The 20451-nt window shown below is 58.0% G+C and overlaps 1 protein-coding gene across 2 annotated transcripts in view; it reads left to right on the top strand.

Annotated features, from left to right (window-relative positions):
* Window positions 1-11564, top strand: part of UNC5B (unc-5 netrin receptor B) — a 79056-nt gene extending 67492 nt beyond the window's left edge. The window contains exons 6-17 of one of the 2 annotated variants that reach the window (XM_039255547.1): window positions 16-183; window positions 886-1050; window positions 1266-1298; window positions 3072-3266; window positions 3617-4006; window positions 4624-4711; window positions 5582-5750; window positions 5899-6132; window positions 8000-8149; window positions 8808-8972; window positions 9741-9922; window positions 10739-11564. In XM_039255547.1, coding sequence (XP_039111478.1) covers window positions 16-183; window positions 886-1050; window positions 1266-1298; window positions 3072-3266; window positions 3617-4006; window positions 4624-4711; window positions 5582-5750; window positions 5899-6132; window positions 8000-8149; window positions 8808-8972; window positions 9741-9922; window positions 10739-10904 — 2105 coding nt within the window. In that variant the 3' untranslated portion in view covers window positions 10905-11564. The remainder of the gene's footprint in view (window positions 1-15; window positions 184-885; window positions 1051-1265; window positions 1299-3071; window positions 3267-3616; window positions 4007-4623; window positions 4712-5581; window positions 5751-5898; window positions 6133-7999; window positions 8150-8807; window positions 8973-9740; window positions 9923-10738) is intronic. The other variant, XM_039255548.1, reaches the window with a different exon arrangement.
* Window positions 11565-20451: the final 8887 nt, after the last annotated feature.

Raw genomic sequence — 20451 nt, 5'->3', positions numbered from 1 at the left:
CCACCGCCCCTGCAGTGAACGGTGGCTGGTCCAGCTGGTCAGACTGGTCGCCCTGCTCCAACCGCTGCGGCCGCGGCTGGCAGAAGCGCACACGGACCTGTACCAACCCGGCCCCGCTCAACGGAGGCGCCTTCTGCGAGGGCCAGGCCTTCCAGAAGACCGCCTGCACCACCGTGTGCCCAGGTGAGGCCCCAGGCCGGCTGGCGTCCTACCCACACCCCGCCCACCCCGGCCCCCAGCCCTGCCCCCTGTGCCGTGGGACCTGGGGTTCCCATGGCCCTCTCCCCCCACAGCGGAGGTGGAGGGGGCTCTACTGCTTTCCAGGCCAAGGGCTCTGTGTCAGCCCCGTGGGCCAGGACCCCAGCGCTGCCCGGGGTCAGAGAGCCTGTGCTCCTGCCCTAGACTTGGGCCGCCGCCCCTAGGCCTGCAGAGGCCTCTCTCCCCTTGTCTCTGTCTCAGTCTGTGCTTCCGCATCTGTGGGTCTGTGCATGCCTGCTTTTGTCCCGCCCCTTCCATGTTGGCGTGAACGATGCGGTGTGTTCCCTTGGGTTTGTGTCTTTGTGGGTGCACCAGGCTGTGTCTGTGAGAGTGGCCTCCGGTGTCTGTTTGTGACCTTTCTGCCTGTCTGGGGCACCTGACTGCGCTGGCATGGGGCCATGTGGCCATGGGTGGATCTCTCCACGTGGCTTGTGTGTCCTGGGCCCCTGTCCTGCCCTAGCGCACACGCCTCTGTGTGTGTGTGTGTGTGTGTGTGTGTGTGTGCGTGCACTGTTGTGTGACTTGGGCCCCTGTCGTGCCCTAGTGTGTGTGTGGGGTGCGTCTCTGTGTGGTGCACACCCACCTGTGCACACCGGGCCCCACGTGTCATGTGCTGTGCTCCTGCAGTGGATGGAGCGTGGACGGAGTGGAGCAAGTGGTCAGCCTGCAGCACCGAGTGCGCCCACTGGCGCAGCCGCGAGTGCACAGCGCCCCCACCCCAGAACGGCGGCCGAGACTGCAGCGGGACCCTGCTCGACTCCAAGAACTGCACCGACGGGCTGTGCGTTCAGAGTGAGTCCTTGTGACGGCGGGGCCCGGGGAGGGGGCGGGTCGAGCCAGATGAGGGCCCCCCCACTAGCCCCAGGCCTCCAGTGCGGTCACAGTGGAGCAGCCCCTGGGGCCTCTGCCCACCCGCCACGTGCATCACCTCATCTGCGCGTCTCCTGTCACCTCCATCCTTTCTCTGCCACCTGTGTCATCGTCTTTCCCTTTATTTCCCTTGACAGAGAAGAAAACTCTAAGTGACCCCAAAAGCCACCGTAAGTCCCATTTCATGGCTGTCCTCTTTTCTCTGGGTGAACCCTGCTCTCCTTGGCTGGCTTTCCCAGGGTGTGGGGTGCAGGGCAGGGCGGGGGACAGGGAGACTTGAAGTTGCCTCCCCCACCAGCCCTCCATGGGGCCCCCTCGGCCCCCAGGACTGCACGCATCACGGCCTCCATCATGTGCAGACAGGCAGACCCTCCGCCAACAGAAAGGACACCATCCCGACCCTCCCGTCCTGGGAGAAGATGAGTCTCAGAGAGAAGGGACTTACCAAGTCTCAGGACTCAAACCTCAGTATTTACGTGGCCGAAGCTGGTTCTCTTAGCCTTGACCCCTCAGCCTTCCTCTCTGCGCCAGAGCCAGCACACAGGCCTACGCCTGTCCCTCCCGGTGCCCCTACTGGGCCCCCCCAATGAGCTTCTCCCAGCATCAGCCCCGAGGGGCTGGTCCACTTACCCCCCAGGCCGTCCTGCGGCCACGCCAGAGCAGTAGACCTGCTCAGGCAGATCGGCCTGTGGTAATTAAGCCATAATTTCTGAAGAATTCCAGATTCATAAAATCAGCAGTGAGCATCTGGGCCCAGCTCACAGCGGGCCAGGCTGGTAACTGATGAGAGACGGTCAGGTGACCCTTCATGGTTAGGGGGGACATCAGAAGGCAGAGCCGAGCCCCGAAGGCCTCCTCCAGCAGCACTCCTGGGCACCAGGGTCGTCTGGGGAGCCTGAGAGCGAGGGCCACCAAGGAGAGATGGGGCCAGAAGGTGGCAGAATTGGCCCGACGCCAGGACCGGGCTGTGCCCAAAGGCTCAGTGGGCCCCGGGGACATGGGGCTTGGACAGGCCCAGGCGGGAAAAGCAGGCCTTCCTTTCCAAGGGCCCTCCCGGGGGTGGGGGGTGGGGGGGTGGGACCGGACACTTGCGTCCTGCAGCGCCCCAGACAGGTGAGAGGGAAGAGCAGGCGTCTCAGCTCTGCCTTGCTCTGCCCTCTGTGCCAGCCACTCGCCATGTGCGGCCATTTCCACTTCCACTTTACTTAGTTAAAACTAAATATGTTTTTAAAGACTTAGTTCCGTGGTCACAGCAGCTACGTTTTAGTTGTGCATTGGCCACATGTGTCCAGTGGCTGTCACGTGGGACAACACAGAATGTCCGTCGTGGAAAGTTCTGCCTTGGACCCTGCCTCGGGACCCTGACACCTTCGTGCCTGGGCCATGTGTAGTTACTTGGAGCTGCGTAGCTGCCTGCCTGGGGGAGGGAAGTGTAGCCGGCGGGTGGCCTCCCTGAGCCCCTTCCTTCCCCTCCACCTGCTCACCTCCTCTCCACCCATTGCCTTGCATCTCATTGCCTCCTCCTGCTCCCCATCTGCCCCCGCCCCCTACCCTCAGCATAGGATGCAAGTTGAGCTCAGGATGACTGCCTACAGCGAATTCTGGGGGCCGGGACCCCCCGCTCTGGGGTGTGTGCCGCAGTGAGGGTCTTAGTCTGCATCCCGGCCAGGGCAGGACAAACGGAGCCTTGTCTCGTTGTCAGCAGTGAGCAAGAAGTTACCCATCGGGACTGACCATGAGTCATCTTGCGTCTTTCTGCGCTGGGGAGGGAAGCGAGGCAGGGGATTTGAGGCTGTTTTACTTGTAGAGACTGATGCGCAGAGAGGGTGAGGCTCCCCGGAGCCAGCCCTGAGGGCTCAGACCAGGCCCTAGCAGAGCGCCGCTCTGTCCCAGGACCTGGGTCTCTGCCCCCGCCCCTCACCCAGCCCTCCTGTCCCCCGCAGTGCTGGAGGCCTCGGGGGACGTGGCGCTGTATGCAGGCCTCGTGGTGTCCGTCTTCGTCGTCGTGGGTGTCCTCATGGTGGTGGGGGTGGTGGTTTACCGCCGCAGCTGCCGGGACTTTGACACGGATATCACCAATTCGTCGGCCGCCCTCACCGGCGGCTTCCACCCTGTCAACTTCAAGACTGCGAGGCCCAGTAAGGACCTGGGGACACCTGGGGTGGCAGGCACAGGCAGGGCACCCAGAGGGGCGGGGCCACCAGCCAGACTGGCTAGACTGGAGCCAGGGCTCCTACTCCCCCCCCCAAGCAGTTCTAGACTTCGCTCTAAAAATAACCAGATGAGTGTACTTGGGAGAGGTACAGAGACGGAAGGGAGCCCAGGTGCTGAGTCCCCAGAGTATCCTGCGTCGATGGCACGTGGACCTTTGGCAGCTGGACTTCTGGGTGGGATTTTGCAACAGAAGGGCCCCCGGCGGGAGCGGGGGATGGGACCGGGCCAGCGAGGTACAGCTGGCTGGGTCTGACTGTAGCCTCGACGCCCCCAGACAACCCACAGCTCCTGCACCCCTCCGTGCCTCCGGACCTCACGGCCAGTGCCGGCATCTACCGCGGGCCCGTGTATGCCCTGCAGGGCTCAGCCGACAAGATCCCCATGACCAACTCACCCCTGCTGGACCCCCTGCCCAGCCTCAAGATCAAGGTCTACAACTCCAGCACCACCGGCTCGGGGCCAGGCCTGCCAGATGGGGCTGACCTGCTGGGGGTCCTGCCGGGCGGCACGTATTCCGGCGACTACGCCCATGATGCCCACTTGTTGCCCCTGCGCAGTGCCAGCCTCAGCTCCCAGCAGCTCCTGGGCCTGCCCCGTGACCCGGGGAGCAGCGTCAGCGGCACTTTTGGCTGCCTGGGAGGGAGGCTCAGCATCCCGGGCACAGGTGAGCCCCTGTTCTGCCTGCCTGTCAGCCTGGCCTCAGCGGGTCCCATCTGGGCATCCCCAGCCCCTCCCCACTCTACCACCAGCAGAAGATAGGGCTTCCCTGATCCCATTTCACAGATGGGGAACATGTGGTCCAGGGGAAGAAGGGACTATAGTGTAGAAGACTTGAGATCCAGGGGCTTCTCGGTCTCCCCAAGGCAGGGGAACCTTGGACCAAGTGGGAGAGAATATGTCCTTGTAATTCAGCAGCTCTGCAGAGCACTACTGAGCAGGCAGGGCCGCCCATCAGCCGATAGTTTCCCGGTGTCACACTAATCTGGGGCTGGAGCTGGCCCTGGGGCCTCCCAACTTTGGGACTTTACCCTGTCTCTCTACCCAATCACAGTGCCAGAGGCCCCCCGTGTTACCAGACACAGCCACCACTGTCAGTCCCCTGGCCTCCCCTTGTATTTAGTCCCCTAGCTTCTCTCCCCACCCCTTGCTGGTGGCCACCTGGACTTCAGGGGATGCCTTTCTCCCTCTGCCCCAAGTTAGGAGCCAACCAACCCCCTCCCCCACGCCCCACCCAGTTCTAAGCTCTTAGACTCCCTCCTGCTGACCTCCTCGTCCCCCTAGGGGTCAGCCTGCTGGTGCCCCATGGAGCCATCCCCCAGGGCAAGTTCTACGAGATGTACCTCCTTATCAACAAGGCAGAAAATACCCTGTGAGTAGAGAGACCTCAGTCTGGCATGGGCTGCCCCCATTCTCTTCCTCTTCCCGCTGCCTGCCCGCCTTGGGTTCAAATATCACCATCTGAGCCTGATCCTAAAGTAGTCAGTCTTCCAAGGAAAACAGACCTTATAATGTCCACATTTAAAATGTACAATACCAGCACAGCAAATCGTAAAACTGAGAGGCAATTGACCAAGTAGCTACGAAATGACAAAAGGCTCATATCCTTACTATGTAAAGAGGCTTTCGAGACCGATAAAAAAAGTAAACGTTTCACTACAAGAAGGGGTAAGGGATAGGAACGAGTGATTCACACACCCTTTCTCTGATGCACGCACAGACACACATGCACGCACGCACACAATGGCCAGGAGATTATGAAAAAATGCTCAGCCTACGTTGTCGTCAAAGAACTAGAAATCCAAACAGCCAGGGGATACTAGGGGGTTTTTGTTTCGCGAACGTGCAAAGATTTTTTTCAAACGACCACACCTTCACATCGACAAGAGTGCGGGGTCGGCCCTTCCGTGGCACGCGGGAGGGAGCACGGACTGGTCCCAGCTTCCACAAGGCCGTTTAGCACCACGTAACCAGAAACATCCCAAGAGCGCAGACCCTTTGAAAGTGTGAGCTAAGATGCAGCCGTGAGAACGCTGCAGTGTAATAGAGAAGTCTGAAAACAATCCCAAGTCCTTGGCCATCTTTCTGCATCTCCTCAAGCCCTCACCTCCGGGGACCTGGGGGTGGAGACCTGCCTATGTCACCCAGGAGCCGAGGCAGGGGTGCCAGCCCCGCGCCCGTCGCTTGCTGAGCTTCTGGCCTCCCCTCAATGCCTCCCTCTTGCCTTCTGCCCTATCGCCAGCCCGCTCTCAGAAGGGACCCAGACAGTACTGAGCCCCTCGGTGACCTGTGGGCCCACGGGCCTCCTGCTGTGCCGCCCTGTCATCCTCACGGTGCCCCACTGTGCTGAAGTCAGTGCCGGCGACTGGATCTTCCAGCTCAAGACCCAGGCCCACCAGGGCCACTGGGAGGTGAGGAGCCAAGGCCGGGGGTCCGGATCTCCTACCTGAACCTGCTCTGGGAGGCCTCAGAAGCTGAAAGAAGGCCCCCTTTCCCCTGGCCCAAGCCGGGCGGATTTCTCTGCGGCCCTGACTGGGACCGTCTGCCTCCCCGCCACAGGAGGTGGTGACTCTGGACGAAGAGACCCTGCACACGCCCTGCTACTGCCAGCTGGAGGCCAGGTCCTGCCACATCCTGTTGGACCAGCTGGGCACCTACGTATTCACGGGTGAGTCCTATTCCCGCTCGGCAGTGAAGCGGCTCCAGCTGGCCATCTTCGCCCCTGCCCTCTGCACGTCCCTGGAGTACAGCCTCAGGGTCTACTGCCTGGAGGACACACCCGTTGCGCTGAAGGTAAGGCCAGGCCGTAGGCGCCACCCAGCCCTGGCACACTGTGGGTGTGTGCCAGTTGCATGGTACCTTCCAGGGTCCCCCTACCCAGAATCATGGTGCTTTCCAGGCACCCCTCCACCACCATCGGCCTCGTGAATCACTCATTCATTGCTCAAACACCGAAATGGCATCAGATCCTCAGGATACAGTTCTGCCCTCACCGAGCTGCAGGCTAGAGGGGGGAAATAGACCAGGGCCTCACTGATGGGGAGCACCAGCCCAGGAGGGGGAGGGTCTCAGAAGCCTTCACAGCACATTAACCTTAGACCTGTGCTCCCAAAGCCAAGTGAGGGTGCCAGGCAGAGAAGAGTGAAGGCCATTCTGGTGGGCAGAGCAGCTGATGCAAAGACGGGTGTGTTCTGTGGGCCCGAAGCATGCAGGGGCTGTGGGTGTGGGAGGGAGTGAGATGAGGCTGCAGACAGGGGAGGGTTCAGCCCCCCAACAGCCTTGGGAGCCACATTCAGGAATTTGGGGATCTAGCCGGTGGGCGGGGGCATAGATATGGACACCTGTTCACAGGTGCTCTTTTGAAAGCTCACGTGCTATGCTGTGGGGACGGGTAGATGGGAGGGGGGTGGCCAGTGGGGAAGCCACGTCGGGACCGCGGACACCAGGCCATGGCAGCAGTGAGGGCAGGGGTTGGCCGCTGTGTTAATAGAACGGGCAGAACAGTGATGGAAGGGACGACAGGGAGAAGGGGGCATGATGGCTGGCAGCCAGACTCCTGGTCTGTGCAAAAGAATACACGGTGCCCCTAAATGAGGGAGGGGCTGTGGCAGGTACCACTGGTTTGGGGCAGGAAGGAAAGGGAGGCGGAGGGACCGGATTCAGGCACCTAGAACCTGGTGGTGGCCAGAGGGGAGCTTCTTTTAGCACCGCCCATCCCCCCGCCCCCGGTCTTCAAGTCCCAGTCTGTTGCCTCCCCCACCCCGAGTTCCTAGGACCTCGAGCTCATCCTGTCCCTGGAAGAGCATAGCCCCTTGGCCTTGTGTAGACCGTCTCCTTCTGCCCACCTCTCTGCGAAGCCCCCAGGGCCTCTCCTGTAGCTCCAGGCCTCCCCCGACCACGGTCTGTGGTTTCCTCTAGCTCCTGTCTCACAGTCTCACATGACTTGGCCCCGACTCCAAGTCGAGGACTGATGGAACACAGGTGACAAGGCCTCATGGGAGAGCGAGTGTCTTCTGCTGGGCCAGGCTGGCCTGAAGTTGCAGAAGGCCCACGAGGGATTGGAGGCTTGGAGGAAAGGCTCTCGCAGCCTGGACCTCAGTACCGGGGCACTGGCCAGTGTCCAGTTTTGATCAGAGAATGGGGGGTAGATCAGGGGGAAACCTAGCACATTTGAGCTTGGTGGCATCATTTGTTTATTCAGTCCCTGTCCATCCATCTGTCCATCCACCAAGCTTGCTGCTCATCTGCCTGTATACTCATTCACTCAGCAGTCCATCTGTCTGTCTAGCCGTTACCAACTATCCATTCATCTTCCCTTCCATCTGTCCTTCTATTTATATACCTATTTGTATATCCATCTACACATTCACCCGTCTGTCTGTATCTGTCTATCCAGCTATTTATCCATCCATTCATCCATCTATAAATCCAGTTATCTACCCATCTGTCCCATTATCTGTCCATTCATCCGTCTATTCACAGTGTGTCTTCTCTGAGCACTTACCAAGTGCCCGGCCCTGTGCTCAAATGGTGGCCTAACTCCAGTCTTACAGCTGGCCCCCACTGGCCACATGTGTCCCCAAACCCCAGACTTGCAGTAGGAAAGACCCCACGGGGCAAGTACGGTGGGCTCCTCCTTCCCATCGCCTCCTGCCCACAGGAGGTGCTGGAGCTGGAGCGGACCCTGGGCGGCTACCTAGTGGAGGAGCCGAAACCCCTGCTGTTTAAGGACAGTTACCACAACCTGCGCCTCTCTCTGCACGACGTCCCCCATGCCCACTGGAGAAGCAAGCTCCTGGCCAAGTACCAGGTGCGGGCTGGGCCCCGGAGGTGGCGAATGAAGCTGGGGGCGGGGGCTGTTTGGTCTGCCCAGGGGAAGTCGGTGCCCCCTCCCAGGCCCTGGCCTTCCAGTCCCCTCCTCTAGCCTTGCCCCCCCTACCCGAGTCTCTGTCTCCCTTCCACCCCGCTCTCCATGCCCCAAGCCATCCTCAGGCACATCCTTACATTCGATGCCATGGGCAGCCACGCTCACCCCCGGCCCATCACACTCCTACACACAAATGTCTGCAGACCCATCTGCAAAGAGGCCTTAGCGTCTCTAAGGGCGCTCATGCCCAGCAGGCTGTCCAGAGTAACCTCGGATAGTCACACCCCGTGCCTGCACCTGAGCAACACCATGGAGGGCCTCCAGCCCCAGACATCCGTGTGCGTGCATGCACGCACATACACACCCACTTGCACACACACCCACGCATGCATGCTTCCAGACGTGTGCCGTCTTCCCCATTTGCTCCCTTTCTCAGCTGAAGGGCCCCTGACCAACTCTTCTTCCTCTTCCTGCACTGTGTCCCCCCACCCCAGAGGTCCCATCACTCCCTGAGGTTGGCCTCCTGACCGGCCTCTGCCTCCATTCCTCAAGGGCAGGGTGGGCTGGCCTCCCCTCCTTGACCCTGACGCACCTCCCTCAGGAGATCCCCTTCTATCACATCTGGAGCGGCAACCAGAAGGCGCTGCACTGCACGTTCACCCTGGAGAGGCACAGCCTGGCCTCCACGGAGCTCACCTGCAAGATCTGTGTGCGGCAAGTGGAAGGGGAGGGCCAGATCTTGCAGCTGCACACCACGCTGGCGGAGGTGAGGCTGGAGGACATACTATCTGGGGCCAGGGCATGCAGCAGTGTGCCTGGGAATGCTGCTGGCCATAGACACGTCCCCTTTGTTCCCCCCAACCCCCGTCTGAGCTGGGACTCAGTCACTTTTTGGTAAGAGCTACCACTTACTGAGTGGCCGGTCCTGTGCATGACCTGTGCCAGGTAACAGAGATGACTTCACTAAATCAGAAGGTAGCTTTTAGGGAGGAAGATACCATCGACCTTGTATGGGGTCAGTGCTTGCCCAAGCCCATGGTTCTCCCCCGCTTTGCACCCAGACTGAGGTTTACAAAACCCAGGCCACCCAGGCTGGCAGTGCGAGAAACTCCTTGATGCGCAATGTCAAGAGCGCTAGAGGCCTAGACCCAGCTCTGCCCCTAACTTGGCGTGTGACCATGGGCAAGTCACTTCCACATTCTAGACTTCATTCCCACATGTGTAAAAGTGGGTCTGTGCAGATTAGACTGGCTGAGGCTCCTCATGGCTTTGGAATCATGAAGCGGCACCCGCATTAGCCTGGGGCAGTGCATTGGCATGGTGCACTCTGAGGGCTGGGGGTTGGGCATGCAGCCCTGGCCCTTGGAAGTTGACCTTGCAGGGGAGGGGGTCTTTGAGCAGTTGGCCTGCCCAGAGCATGGGGAGGGACCTCCTTGAGCTCACAGTCCCGATGCAGGAAGGTTGGAGGGGCAGGTGCCAGTGCTGTCCATGGGGGAATCCCCTGTCCCTCTCACCTCAGCCCCTGCCCTTACAGACACCTGCTGGCTCCCTGGATGCCTTCTGCTCTGCCCCTGGCAGCACGGTCACCACCCAGCTGGGGCCCTACGCCTTCAAGATTCCACTGTCCATCCGCCAAAAGATATGCAACAGCCTGGACGCCCCCAACTCGCGGGGCAATGACTGGCGGCTATTGGCGCAGAAGCTCTCCATGGACCGGTGGGTGTTGGGCCAGGCTGGCCTCAGCCCCACTTCCCTTTGTCCCCGAGGGGCAGATGGACAGTCGAGGATCTGATCCCTCCATTTGTGGTAGATTAGGAGCTTAGGCTTGGGTGGGCTCCATCTGAGAAGCCCATTTTGGGGGAGCGCCATGCTCAGAGCTCTGGCCCGTGAGGCTCAGGTGAGGCCAGGACACCAGGTGTGATCACCGTCTGCATCCCCAGGCCCAGGACAGAGCAGGTGTTCTGGAAATGTTTGCTGAGTGACAGAGTCTATTTTGGTGTCCACGCCCTTCCTTCTGGAGAATTTAAAATGCTGGATAAATATAATGGCAATATTAGTCATTAGTCTTACATTATACTTACTGAGAAACCATTTAATAAACCTGCGTTGAGCAGATACCACGTATAAGACAGCTTGCTGGAAATGGATGGGCTTTACAAAGTGTCTGAGGCTCTGTTCCTGCTCTCGGGGCAGTGTGTGGGGCAACACCAAGCAGGGAACGGATGTGGGAGGAAGAAGGAATGGAATGCTAGGTTTGGACAGTCTCTCCTGGGGCCCATGTCTTCCTCCAGTGGTGATAATAACAACAATGATGAATGATGATGAGCAATGCAGTTTCCATGTTAGGGATGAGGAAACCGAGGCTCAGAGAGGAGCAGTGGCTTTCCCAGGGCTACAGAGCCCCCAAGCAGAGGGGCTAGGGTTCAGACCCAGGATTGGGGGACCCCAGAGCCTTCCCACTTGCTGGTGCTTGGTCCACTTCCAAGTTCCTGGGAGGTGCTGAGTGTTTGACCTTCTCCTTCCCTCTGCCAGGTACCTGAACTACTTTGCCACCAAAGCGAGCCCCACAGGTGTAATTCTGGACCTCTGGGAGGCTCTGCAGCAGGACGACGGGGACCTCAACAGCCTGGCGAGTGCCTTGGAGGAGATGGGCAAGAGTGAGATGCTGGTGGCCATGGCCACTGACGGGGACTGCTGAGCCACCCCTGACCATGGACTGGGAGGGCTGGCAGGAGGCGGGCACACGGGGGACCCCCGGGCAGCCTCGTGTGAGGCAGTGCAGCCTCTGCTGCCCACCCCCACTCACAGCCAGAGTCGCCCCCTCCTCCTCCCCTTGCCCCACTCCCAGACCACAACCAGCCTTAGCAAATCTATGTACTCCATTGTCAGGAAGACCCAGTGTTCCTTCTCCACCCCCTGCTGTCCCTCCTGCCCTCAGATCTCCGTGGAGGAACCGAGATGAGGCCTCTGGAGACAGCAAGGGGGGCCAGGAGGTGGCCCTACCCCCCCCCCACCTGCCACCTCTGCTCCAGGAGCTCTGGGTGATATTTGTCTTAGATGCGTCCTTCGGTTTCTTCCTCAGTTACTGGTTTCTCCCTCCCGCCTAAGTCCTCTCCTCCTTTCACACCGTTTTCCTCTTTGAAGAGTCAAGTACAATTCAGACGAACTGCTTTCTCCCTTCCAAATCAAAAAGGAAAAGGAAAGGAAGAAAGAAAGCTTCAGACCGCTAGTCAGGCTCAAAGAAGAAAAAGAGAAACACCAAAACCACAAGGGAAAAGAAAAACCCAGTTTCTTAGGAAACGCAAATGATTTATTATCCAGATATTTGGATAAGTCCTTTTTAAGAAAAAAAAAAAAAGAAAATGAAAAACAACACACAAAAAAATAGAAAACTCTTTTCTTGAGTGTGGGTGAGTGTGGGCTTGCTCATGGTTCTGGCCAGGAGTGAGCATATGTGCATGTGTGCGTGTGTGTGTGTGTGAGAGAGAGAGAGAGAGAGAGACAGAACAGGGAACACCTTGCTGCTAATGATTCTATCTTAGACTCGAGTCCTACAAGGCCTCAGTTTCCCCAGTTGTACAGGGTCAAATGGGGTTTTTAGCCATGGTACCATGTTTCCCTCTAAAATGCTAAGCAGATGCTAACTCTATGCAGCCAAGGAGCCCTGAGGTCTGCAGCGGCCTGGGGTCCTGCCTCCCACATCCCCAGGCAGACGTCCCACAGGCTCCCTGGGCTTCTGGAGAATCCAGATTAAGAGGCCCGGGGATGGAAACTGGGCAGGCCAGTCCAGCTGTGAGCCAGTGTTTCCAGTGCCCGGGTCTGGTGGCTCCTGGAAAAGGGGGTGGGGCCCAGAAATGGGGCTCTAGCAGAGAAAGAAGTACGGGGGTGGGGAGAGGTGAGAGTCTCCCATGGACACTTCTCTCCTTCACCCCAGGGTGGGACCGGCCAGGTCACCCCTCTGCCTAGCAGCCCCTCGCCCAGGTGGGCTGGAGCAAATTGACATTCTGCTAATGCCCAGAGATCCAGAAACTGGTCTCCCCCAGCCTCAGTTTCTCTGTCTATAAAACAGGAAGGATGGATAAGGGCCTCTAACTGCAGAAGACTGAGCTTCTGGGCCAGAGCGTGGCTTTGAGGGACGTGTGAGCCATCAGCCCCGCAGGCCAGGAGGCTGGGAGGTGGACCGTCTGGCTGTGATCTACATGTGCGCCCCTGTGAAGGAAGACCTGGGGAGGGCTGTTTTCCCGGCTCTGACCCCACCCAGCCCCTCCCTCAGCCCTGTTCTCCCCCTCCCGCTGCAGCCTGGGAACTCTTAAAGTGAGCTCTGCATAGGCGGGGCTGCCCCAGAGGAGGGGGCTCGCACCTCCTCACCAGCCTGCTCCGGGATGTTCCAGGGGGCCTGCAGGGTCCCTTTTTGGCCAGCTGATGATGGCAGAGACCAGGCTTTTACGGCTGGCACAGAGGCCTCGTCACAGGCTTCTCTTGAGCACCCAGGGCAAAGCAAATGCCAGCTCTTCCCAAAAGCTCTGGGCAGTGACCCCAGGGCTTGCCTCAGCTCGTCTATGAGCAGCTGCTGGGACCAGCCTGGGCATATCCTGGCCCTTGAGAGTCTGGCGTCCTGGGAGGAAAACAGGCTTTAGTGCTCTAGTTGGCAACCCCGGCCTGACCTTCCCTGCCACGGACTCTGGGGCTCATAGGGCTCTTGCCACCTACCTACGACCCTGGGGGGTAGGTCGGCCATGGGCAGACAGGCCTGCTGGGTGTGAGAGAGGATTTCTTCTATCAGGGCTGCTGAAGGGGCCAGGCCTACACTTGACCCCAGTGCCTGTGTGGTGTTGCCCCGAAGGCAGTGAGCTTTCCTGCCCAAGGTGCCCATCCACTGTGGGCTCAGCACCCCTGATGAGTCCTGGCCTGAGCTGTGCAGGCATGTGTGACCTGAGAGCAGCCTGACTGGTGCCACGAGAGGCTTGACCCAGATGCTTCCCATCAGTCTCTCAAATGCTCACAGGCAGCCTGGAGCCCAAAGACCAGCACTCCAGCTCCAGCTGTGCCAGTAAACTGCTGTGTGACCTCAGGCACATGACTGTCTTCTCTGGGCCTCACTTCCTTTTTATACCTGCAGCTGCTGTCTGACTCTGCTTGGGTTCTGAGGCACGGCCATTCTGGGTTTCTAACAGGAAGGAACCCCAGTGGGGGGCAGTTGACCATGGTCTGCCACGCCCCTCCTCCCTTCCCTGATCGCTCGGCAGCCCTGATGGTAGCTCTCGGCGGGTGAGGCCAGGCCAGCCACACACGTGCCATTTCTCATCAGATTTCCAGAAATTGTGTACCAGAGCCTGGAGCACAGAACCGATTGGCTGGGGCCTCCTGGGAGGGTTCAAACCATCCAGCTTTGTAAGAAACGTCTAGAAAGGGTTTGCTGCCCTCATCAGTCACCTCTGCCAAGGCTGCTGTGGCTGCGCCCCCACGCTGCCCACCTTAGGGTGGGATCAGGGTTTCTCCTCTTAGTTCAGGCCCGAGGGGCAGCCCCACGTGGCCTGTGTACCCCCAAGAGTGCAGAGCGGGGGCCACCGCAGGCTTGCAGGGCCCCCACGTGGGTGTTTACGTCTCTCATCTCTGGGGTGTTTGCTTGCGTGTGTGCATGCCCTGTGTGCGGGTGCTGTTGTCTGCAGGCACATCTGGGTACCCCTTCGGGAGCGTGTCCCCACCCGGGTGTGAGCGTGTGCCCCTCTGAGTCCACAGGGTCAGTTGGTATATCTCCTATGTGCCTCTCCCTCTGCCTTCTCCCGCAGTGACCTGGGCTCCAGAGCCCCAGGCCAGGGGTCCTCCTGAGGGCGTGGGGGACCCCATCTCCTGGACTATCCAGGGCCCTCTGGTCCTCCCCCCAGCAACCAGGCAGCTGAGATGGGTCCCTTAGCAGGCCCTCCGAGGGGAGGTGGCCAGGAGTTCAGGTGCAAGGAGCAGATCTCCTGGGGGCAAAGGGCTGGACCCCTGCCTGGGCCGTGGACATACGTCCTGTGTCCCGGGGATGTAGGGCTGCAGGAATGGCCCGACCCCACCGCTGTCTAGTCTGTAAACTTCAACCTGTAAATAACGTTTAGCATTCCTATTGTAACAAAATTAATTTTTACAAAATAAATTATATTTCCTAGTCTAATTTAAAAAAAACAAACCTCCTGGTTGTGTTCTGTTGGCTTCTTGATGGTCTTTCTATCAGCAGTTGGAATGACCTTCCTGCTTTTCTCAAAATTCCATGGGTCTGGAATCAGGTGGTCGCTGTCAAAGCTCTCTCAGCTCCTGGAAAATGATTAAGGTCAATTGCTTCATTTTACAGAGGGGAAAGCTGGCCCAGAGAGAGGTAAGGATTTCTCTGGGGTGGCTCAGCAAGTTAGAGCCTGTGCTGGGTCTGGATGCCAATCATTGCTCCCCAGTCAGCATTCTCCATGTATAAGCATTCATGGGATATGTCCAGGGGTCAGTCATTTGCGCCTGCTGTGGGCTAGGTGATGGGCGGAGATGCCTATAAGAAATTCAGAAGGGCTGAGGCAGAGAGGTCAGTTTAAGGTACTCACCTGGAACATAATAATGCACATAGAAAGGGATAGATGGGTGGTGGGCTGTGATCGCGTGACTTTGAACCCAGGGCTGCTCTGCGTGGCTGGGCAGGTTACGCACTGAACAAGACTACCATGCCTAAAGGAGAGAATGGGGCCATTCCCACAGATGGTAAATTTGCATATTTACTACAGGATGTTTCCAGCAGGTGGCAGTAAATGGTCTTGTTCTAATAAAATCAACATACTGGTGTTCATTTCCCCACAGATGAAGTATTTTGAAGGGGCATCTTTTTTTCCTACTGTGCAGGAAGGTAGCCAGTGTTAGCTGGCTCTATGTGGGTGGACAGGGTTCATCAGCTCAGGAAGGGCTCTGAAAAGTCCCGTGGGAACAAACTGGTCTTCTCATACAGTGTGTCCCCAGTGTTTGGCCGTAGACCCCTTTCTCAACCTTTTCATGCCCTGAAGTATGTGGCATCTATAAGCCCTGCCAGCTCGGACTTTCAGGGACCCATGGCAGCTGTGTCACCTGGTTGTCCCCCCAGGGGTAAGGAGCACATGTGGGCTAGGTCCTCTCGGAGCTCGCAGCGGGGCAGGCAGGACAGTCAAGGCACACTTGCACGTACGTGCACGCACGCCCACCGCTCAGACCGTCGTCCTTCCCTGGGGACCCGGGAGCATCCACATTCGTCTAGTGGGTGAGGAGGAAGTGAAGGGGGGTATAGCCTGAGGTGAGGCAGCAGTGCAGGGAGGAGGTGGGCAGAGTCCAGTGAGGGACAGTTATTTCATGCAAACAGCCCCCACAAGCAGGCAGATTGTCTAGGGTCCCTAGGAGTCAAGGGTACCATTTAAACCCCCCACCCTCTGCCCTCTACCTAAGCAGGAGAGCCTGGCCTTGCACCCACCCCTTGTTGGGTGCAGAGTTCTGACTTGGGGAGCAGGGACCTGGGTCCTAGTTCTGATGCTGTGTGGGTCGCTGTCCCTCCCTAGGCCTCAGTTTCCTTATCCACGAAATGGGGGCCTTAGAGCCACTGGTCTGTAAGTTCCTTCTGGCTGGTGTAGTTCCGTAACGTGGGGGTCCTGGTTCCAGGCGGGGTGTGACAGCCCCACCTGGTGGCCCCTCCTCTCTCACAGTCCAGGGGTGGATGGGGAGAAACCAGAAACCTGCAGAAGATGGGCTGGTTCTGACCCTACAACTGAGTGGCTGCCCCACGAAGTGTCCTGGAGCAGAGCCGTGAGGTGATGAGGCTGCCCACCAGCTGCCCCCTCCTCCACAGGGGGCCGTAATAAAACCCATCCAACCCCAGCCCAGGGCTTGAGATCACACGCAGGAAGGCCTCAACCAGCTCGGTTTCGCAAACTGGCCAAAACTCTTGCCCATCTTAATTCAAGATATGATACATGTTTATAGCTAAAAACATTTTTTTAAGGAACAAAAGAATAGGTGAGAAGTAGATGTCCCTCACTCAGGTGTCACCCCCTTCCCCCACTCCCTCCCTGTCCCATCTCCACTGCCACCTCTCCCCCCTCCCCACCCCCCTCATCCCCCACCAGAGACAATTGGTTCATTTTTTATATATTCTCTCAGGAAGATCCATGCAAATACAGACGTACATTTCTACATGTAAATATTTAAATACAATGAATCTGATCCAAGAGTCTCAACCCCTTGAGGTATAAACATGAAATAGTTTTATTTTTCTAATAACTGCTCGGAAATTCATTTTGCCGCCGCTGTGTTTCCCACAGGATAACAGACCCCCTTCATGAGGTCCCCGTGGATGTCCCTCACTTTTCCCTCCCTGGCTGCCATTAAGCCATCTCAGTCTCGTTCTGGTTGCTAAGGCTCAACCCATCCATCTTGGAACTCCAGCCTGCTGTTTAACTAAAGACTCTGGAGCGCCTGCGTAGGCCTCTGGGGGCTGCGGCTGTCTGTTCTCCATGCCGTTCCCTTCGCAGCCTTGGCCCAGGGCACCTGCCTCCCTCCAGACCTCCTCCCTCATCGCTCCATGGGAAAAGCTGCCATCACACAGGGCACTCCGAGCTGGGCACAGGCATCCCACACCAAGAGCCCAAGCTTCTTAGCACTTGGCCCTGGAGAATCTGGTGACTGTCATCGAGAAGAAGCTGTTTCCACCCCGATCCCTGCCCTGGATTTGGCATTCCAGGGGCAGGAGACCCTGGGGGTCAGGAACTTCCCCAATCCCGACTTTTCCAAACACCAACTGGCGGGGGAGGGAGGGGGCTCCAGGGCCCTTCCGGGACACCATGTCTGTCGGGCTGTCCCCGGCGCCGGCGCGAGGCTTCACACGCTGCCTTCAGAGCCCGTGGCCTAACCTGGAGCCAGAGAAGCCGGTGGACAAGGGGCCGACTCAGCCCGGGGGTCAAGAAAGACTTTCTGGAGCGGTGATATTTTAGAACACTGGGGTTGGTTTCCTTGAGCCATGGTTTCTCAGCTATGTATTTTAGGGGAGATGCTTTTAGGCTAAAGTTTGCAGCAACTCTTCCTTATGAACTGTCTTACTAACAGAAGATGCTGATGTCCCTTTAGCAGGTAATGGGCCAGATGTCAATGCTGCTGTCTGCCACCAGTGCTGAAAAGATCTCAGGGCCCTATCTAGGTGTGGGGCGGGGGGGCGTGCAGAGGTGGGGGAGTGTGAGGTGGTGATCTCTCAGGGACCCTGACCCAGGAGCTGGGGGTAATCCCCAGGAGGGGGCACCGGTGAGTCTGTGCTACTCCAGCAGCCATGGGGGCCTGACCCAGCAGGAGCCTCACTGCAGGTGGCTTGAATCTACTCCCAGCTCCTCAGCCTGGGAACCTTCTCCAAGGAGAGGGTCTGGGATACCTGGAAGTTCAATCAATGTTTATTGATCTAATCCATAGATGGGCACAGCACAGGGGATACAGGGTGGTAAGTCATGCCTGGACTTGGCCCTCTAGCAGCTCACTGCAGAATAAAAGGTGAATTTCCATAGTCTACCATGATGGAGAAGTAGCCTGCCAGGGAGTGGTCCAGACGCAGTATGGACATGAAGCAGGGGTGGGGTCATTCCGCTGCCTGCCTTGTGGTAGTGCTGTCTAGGCTGGTGGCAGTGGCGGTGGAGGGCTGGGTCCACGGAACCACCAGGTGGCAGGAACTGCGTGGTCAGAGGTATGGAGCTGAGAAAGCTCATAGAGGAGGGGTTGAAGGATCAGGTTGGGAGTCTGGGAAGGACAGAGGGGCCGTGCTGACTCAACTGCCACAGCCCACCCACTCCAGGTTCACACAGATCTGTCCCTCGACATTGGAGTCGAGGGCTTTGTCTGTAAGCCTCACTCGAAAACAAATACCCCTGGGACCCAGGCTCTGCATCCTATTAAGAGAGAAGCAACCATATCAAAACCTCATGAAGAAATGCGCCCCCTTGGCCAGTTATTGAAACACAAGGCCATCTTAGAGTGTTGCTTGCTTCCCACCTTTGTTAGCAGCATGGATCTCTAGCAAATGGCCTCTCGCACGTGGCCTCGGCATCTAGGGAGCGATAGGGAGACGTGGAGACTGTAGCTAACTAGAGACCATACAGCTCCCGGGAGGGGAAGGCCATCACCGCTGGCTCAGAGTGGTGGCTGCCAAGTAGGAGTGAGTGCCTGGGACTGCTCTTTCCTTATGTTTTCAGAAAACAGAAATCAGGGTTAGGATTTGTATGGGAAATCATTCCACTTGGCTAATTGTTGGCTCTATCGTTTTAAACACCACGAGGGCCAAATAAGCCCCATCCAGTCTGCTGGGCACCGGTGGGTGATGGGCGTTAGAAGGTGTTGATGCAAGGGGGGGTCAGGCTCAGGGCTGCTCTGGTTCGGGGCTTTGCTGGCTGTGTCAGTCCTGAGCCCCTGACCCTCTGTACAGGCTGCCAAGTGGCCCCTGCCTGTGTGCCACGCTGCTGGGATTGCATCAGAGGAATAGTGGTGCCTGCCTCGGTGCCCCTCTGCATCCCTCCATGGGATGGTGGCCACAGCTGGTTCTCTTCCCGAGAGCTTCCCCACTCTCTGATGAAACCCCCATGACAGGACTTAGCTGCCAGGCCCTGGGGTCCCAGCAATTCCCTTATCACAGGTCCCCAGGGACAGATGCTCAGGGCTCAGACCAGTAAATACTGTGATTATCCAAGGGAGTTGTGGTGGCCAGAGGCTGTCCCTATGAACTGCAAGGGTTCACTGGGATCTGTTTCCCTGACTTTTAGGAGAGTAGAGGTGGCGGGGGGGGGGGGGTCCTTGGCCACCACCTACTTCCATTTCACCTGATGCCAGAATTCCCTCCACAATAGCTCAGGCACTGGCTTGTCCAGACTCCACTTGACTACTTTCAGAGATGGTGAACACACTACTTACTAAAAGAATTGAGTGCTTACTTATTTTCACTGTAAGGGCTATTTAAAATTTTTTTTTAATGTTTGTTTATTTTTAAGAGAGAGAGAGAGAGAGAAAGTGGGGGAGGTGCAGAGAGAGACACAGAATCAGAAGCAGGCTCCAGGCTCCAAGCTGTCAGCACAGAGCCCAACACAGGGCTCGAACCCACGAACCGCGAGATCATGACCTGAGCCGAATTCGAATGCTCAACCAACTGAGCCACCCAGGCACCCCTGTAATGGCTAATTTTACCCTCAGCAATCACTAGCAGGATGTCTAACTCTTATACTCCCCTTATACTCCCTGACAGCTTTTCAAAGATTTGGACACAGCCCTCATGCTCTGCTCTAAAGTCATTCCTCCTCCATCCAAACACTGCCAGGACCTTGTGTGACGTGGGTCAGCATTCATGTGTCTTTTTGTGCTCCTTCTGGCTCCTGGTGGCCTGCCCCTCTTCCTTCCACTCCCACAGGGAACCCTGATGGGCTAACTTCACGGGGGGTGGGGGGGGGAGGCATAAAGCCACCAGCAACCAGGATGTGCTGAGCAGAGGGCTTGGTCTGATTCTCTTCTGATCCATCCTAGGATGGACGGCGGCAACTGCCCCGTTGTAACTGGAGAGAGGAAAACAGAAGCTGATGGGGCAGATTTGGTGTTGAGAAATGAGGGCGTCCCTCTCTGGTGGCTCCTGTGCTCTTCAAAACAGGGGCATGGGAGTGTAGGGCATTGCTGAGACGCTACTGCACTCGTGGACCATGGAGTCCACGCTGCCTCAGGGTGGAGGGAAAGATGCCGGATGCGTGGAGGAGAGACAGAGGGGTCAAGGGCTGGAATCTTCAGGAAGCCCAGATCTTTCCTCAAGGGAGCCGTTGGATGCAGATGGAGAGGTAGAGTGGGGGTTTGAACTGGTAACGTGAGAGCAGAGAATTAAGGCTCCTCAGTTATGAGGGAGTCTCCCAGGATCCGTGCGCCCTGCAGGAGGCAGGAAGCGCAGCCTCACCCAGCCAGCCCGCACGCACTGCAGTGATGGGGCGTGGTCACAAGATGGCGTGCGAACCCCATGCCTGGAAGGCTTAGCACACCCCGGCTGTCCTCCTAAGTGCTGGCTGTGCAAATATGTAGGAAGGACCTGTATGCAGGTCAGCCTGCTTTGGGTAAGAGCTCATGTGACCCACCCTTCTGATGATGCCCCTGCCTCGGCTCTCAGTAAGGGGCCAGTCTGAATCTTGGCCACTTAGCTGTGTGACTCTGGGCAAGATACTAACCTCTCTGTACTTCAGGGTCTTCCTATGCAAAATGAGGCTAAC

The sequence above is a fragment of the Hyaena hyaena genome, unplaced genomic scaffold (assembly GCF_003009895.1).
Source record: "Hyaena hyaena isolate Hyena2069 unplaced genomic scaffold, ASM300989v1 scaffold_531, whole genome shotgun sequence".
NCBI classification, from domain to species: domain Eukaryota; kingdom Metazoa; phylum Chordata; class Mammalia; order Carnivora; family Hyaenidae; genus Hyaena; species Hyaena hyaena.
This window is presented reverse-complemented; position numbering and strand designations above follow the sequence as displayed.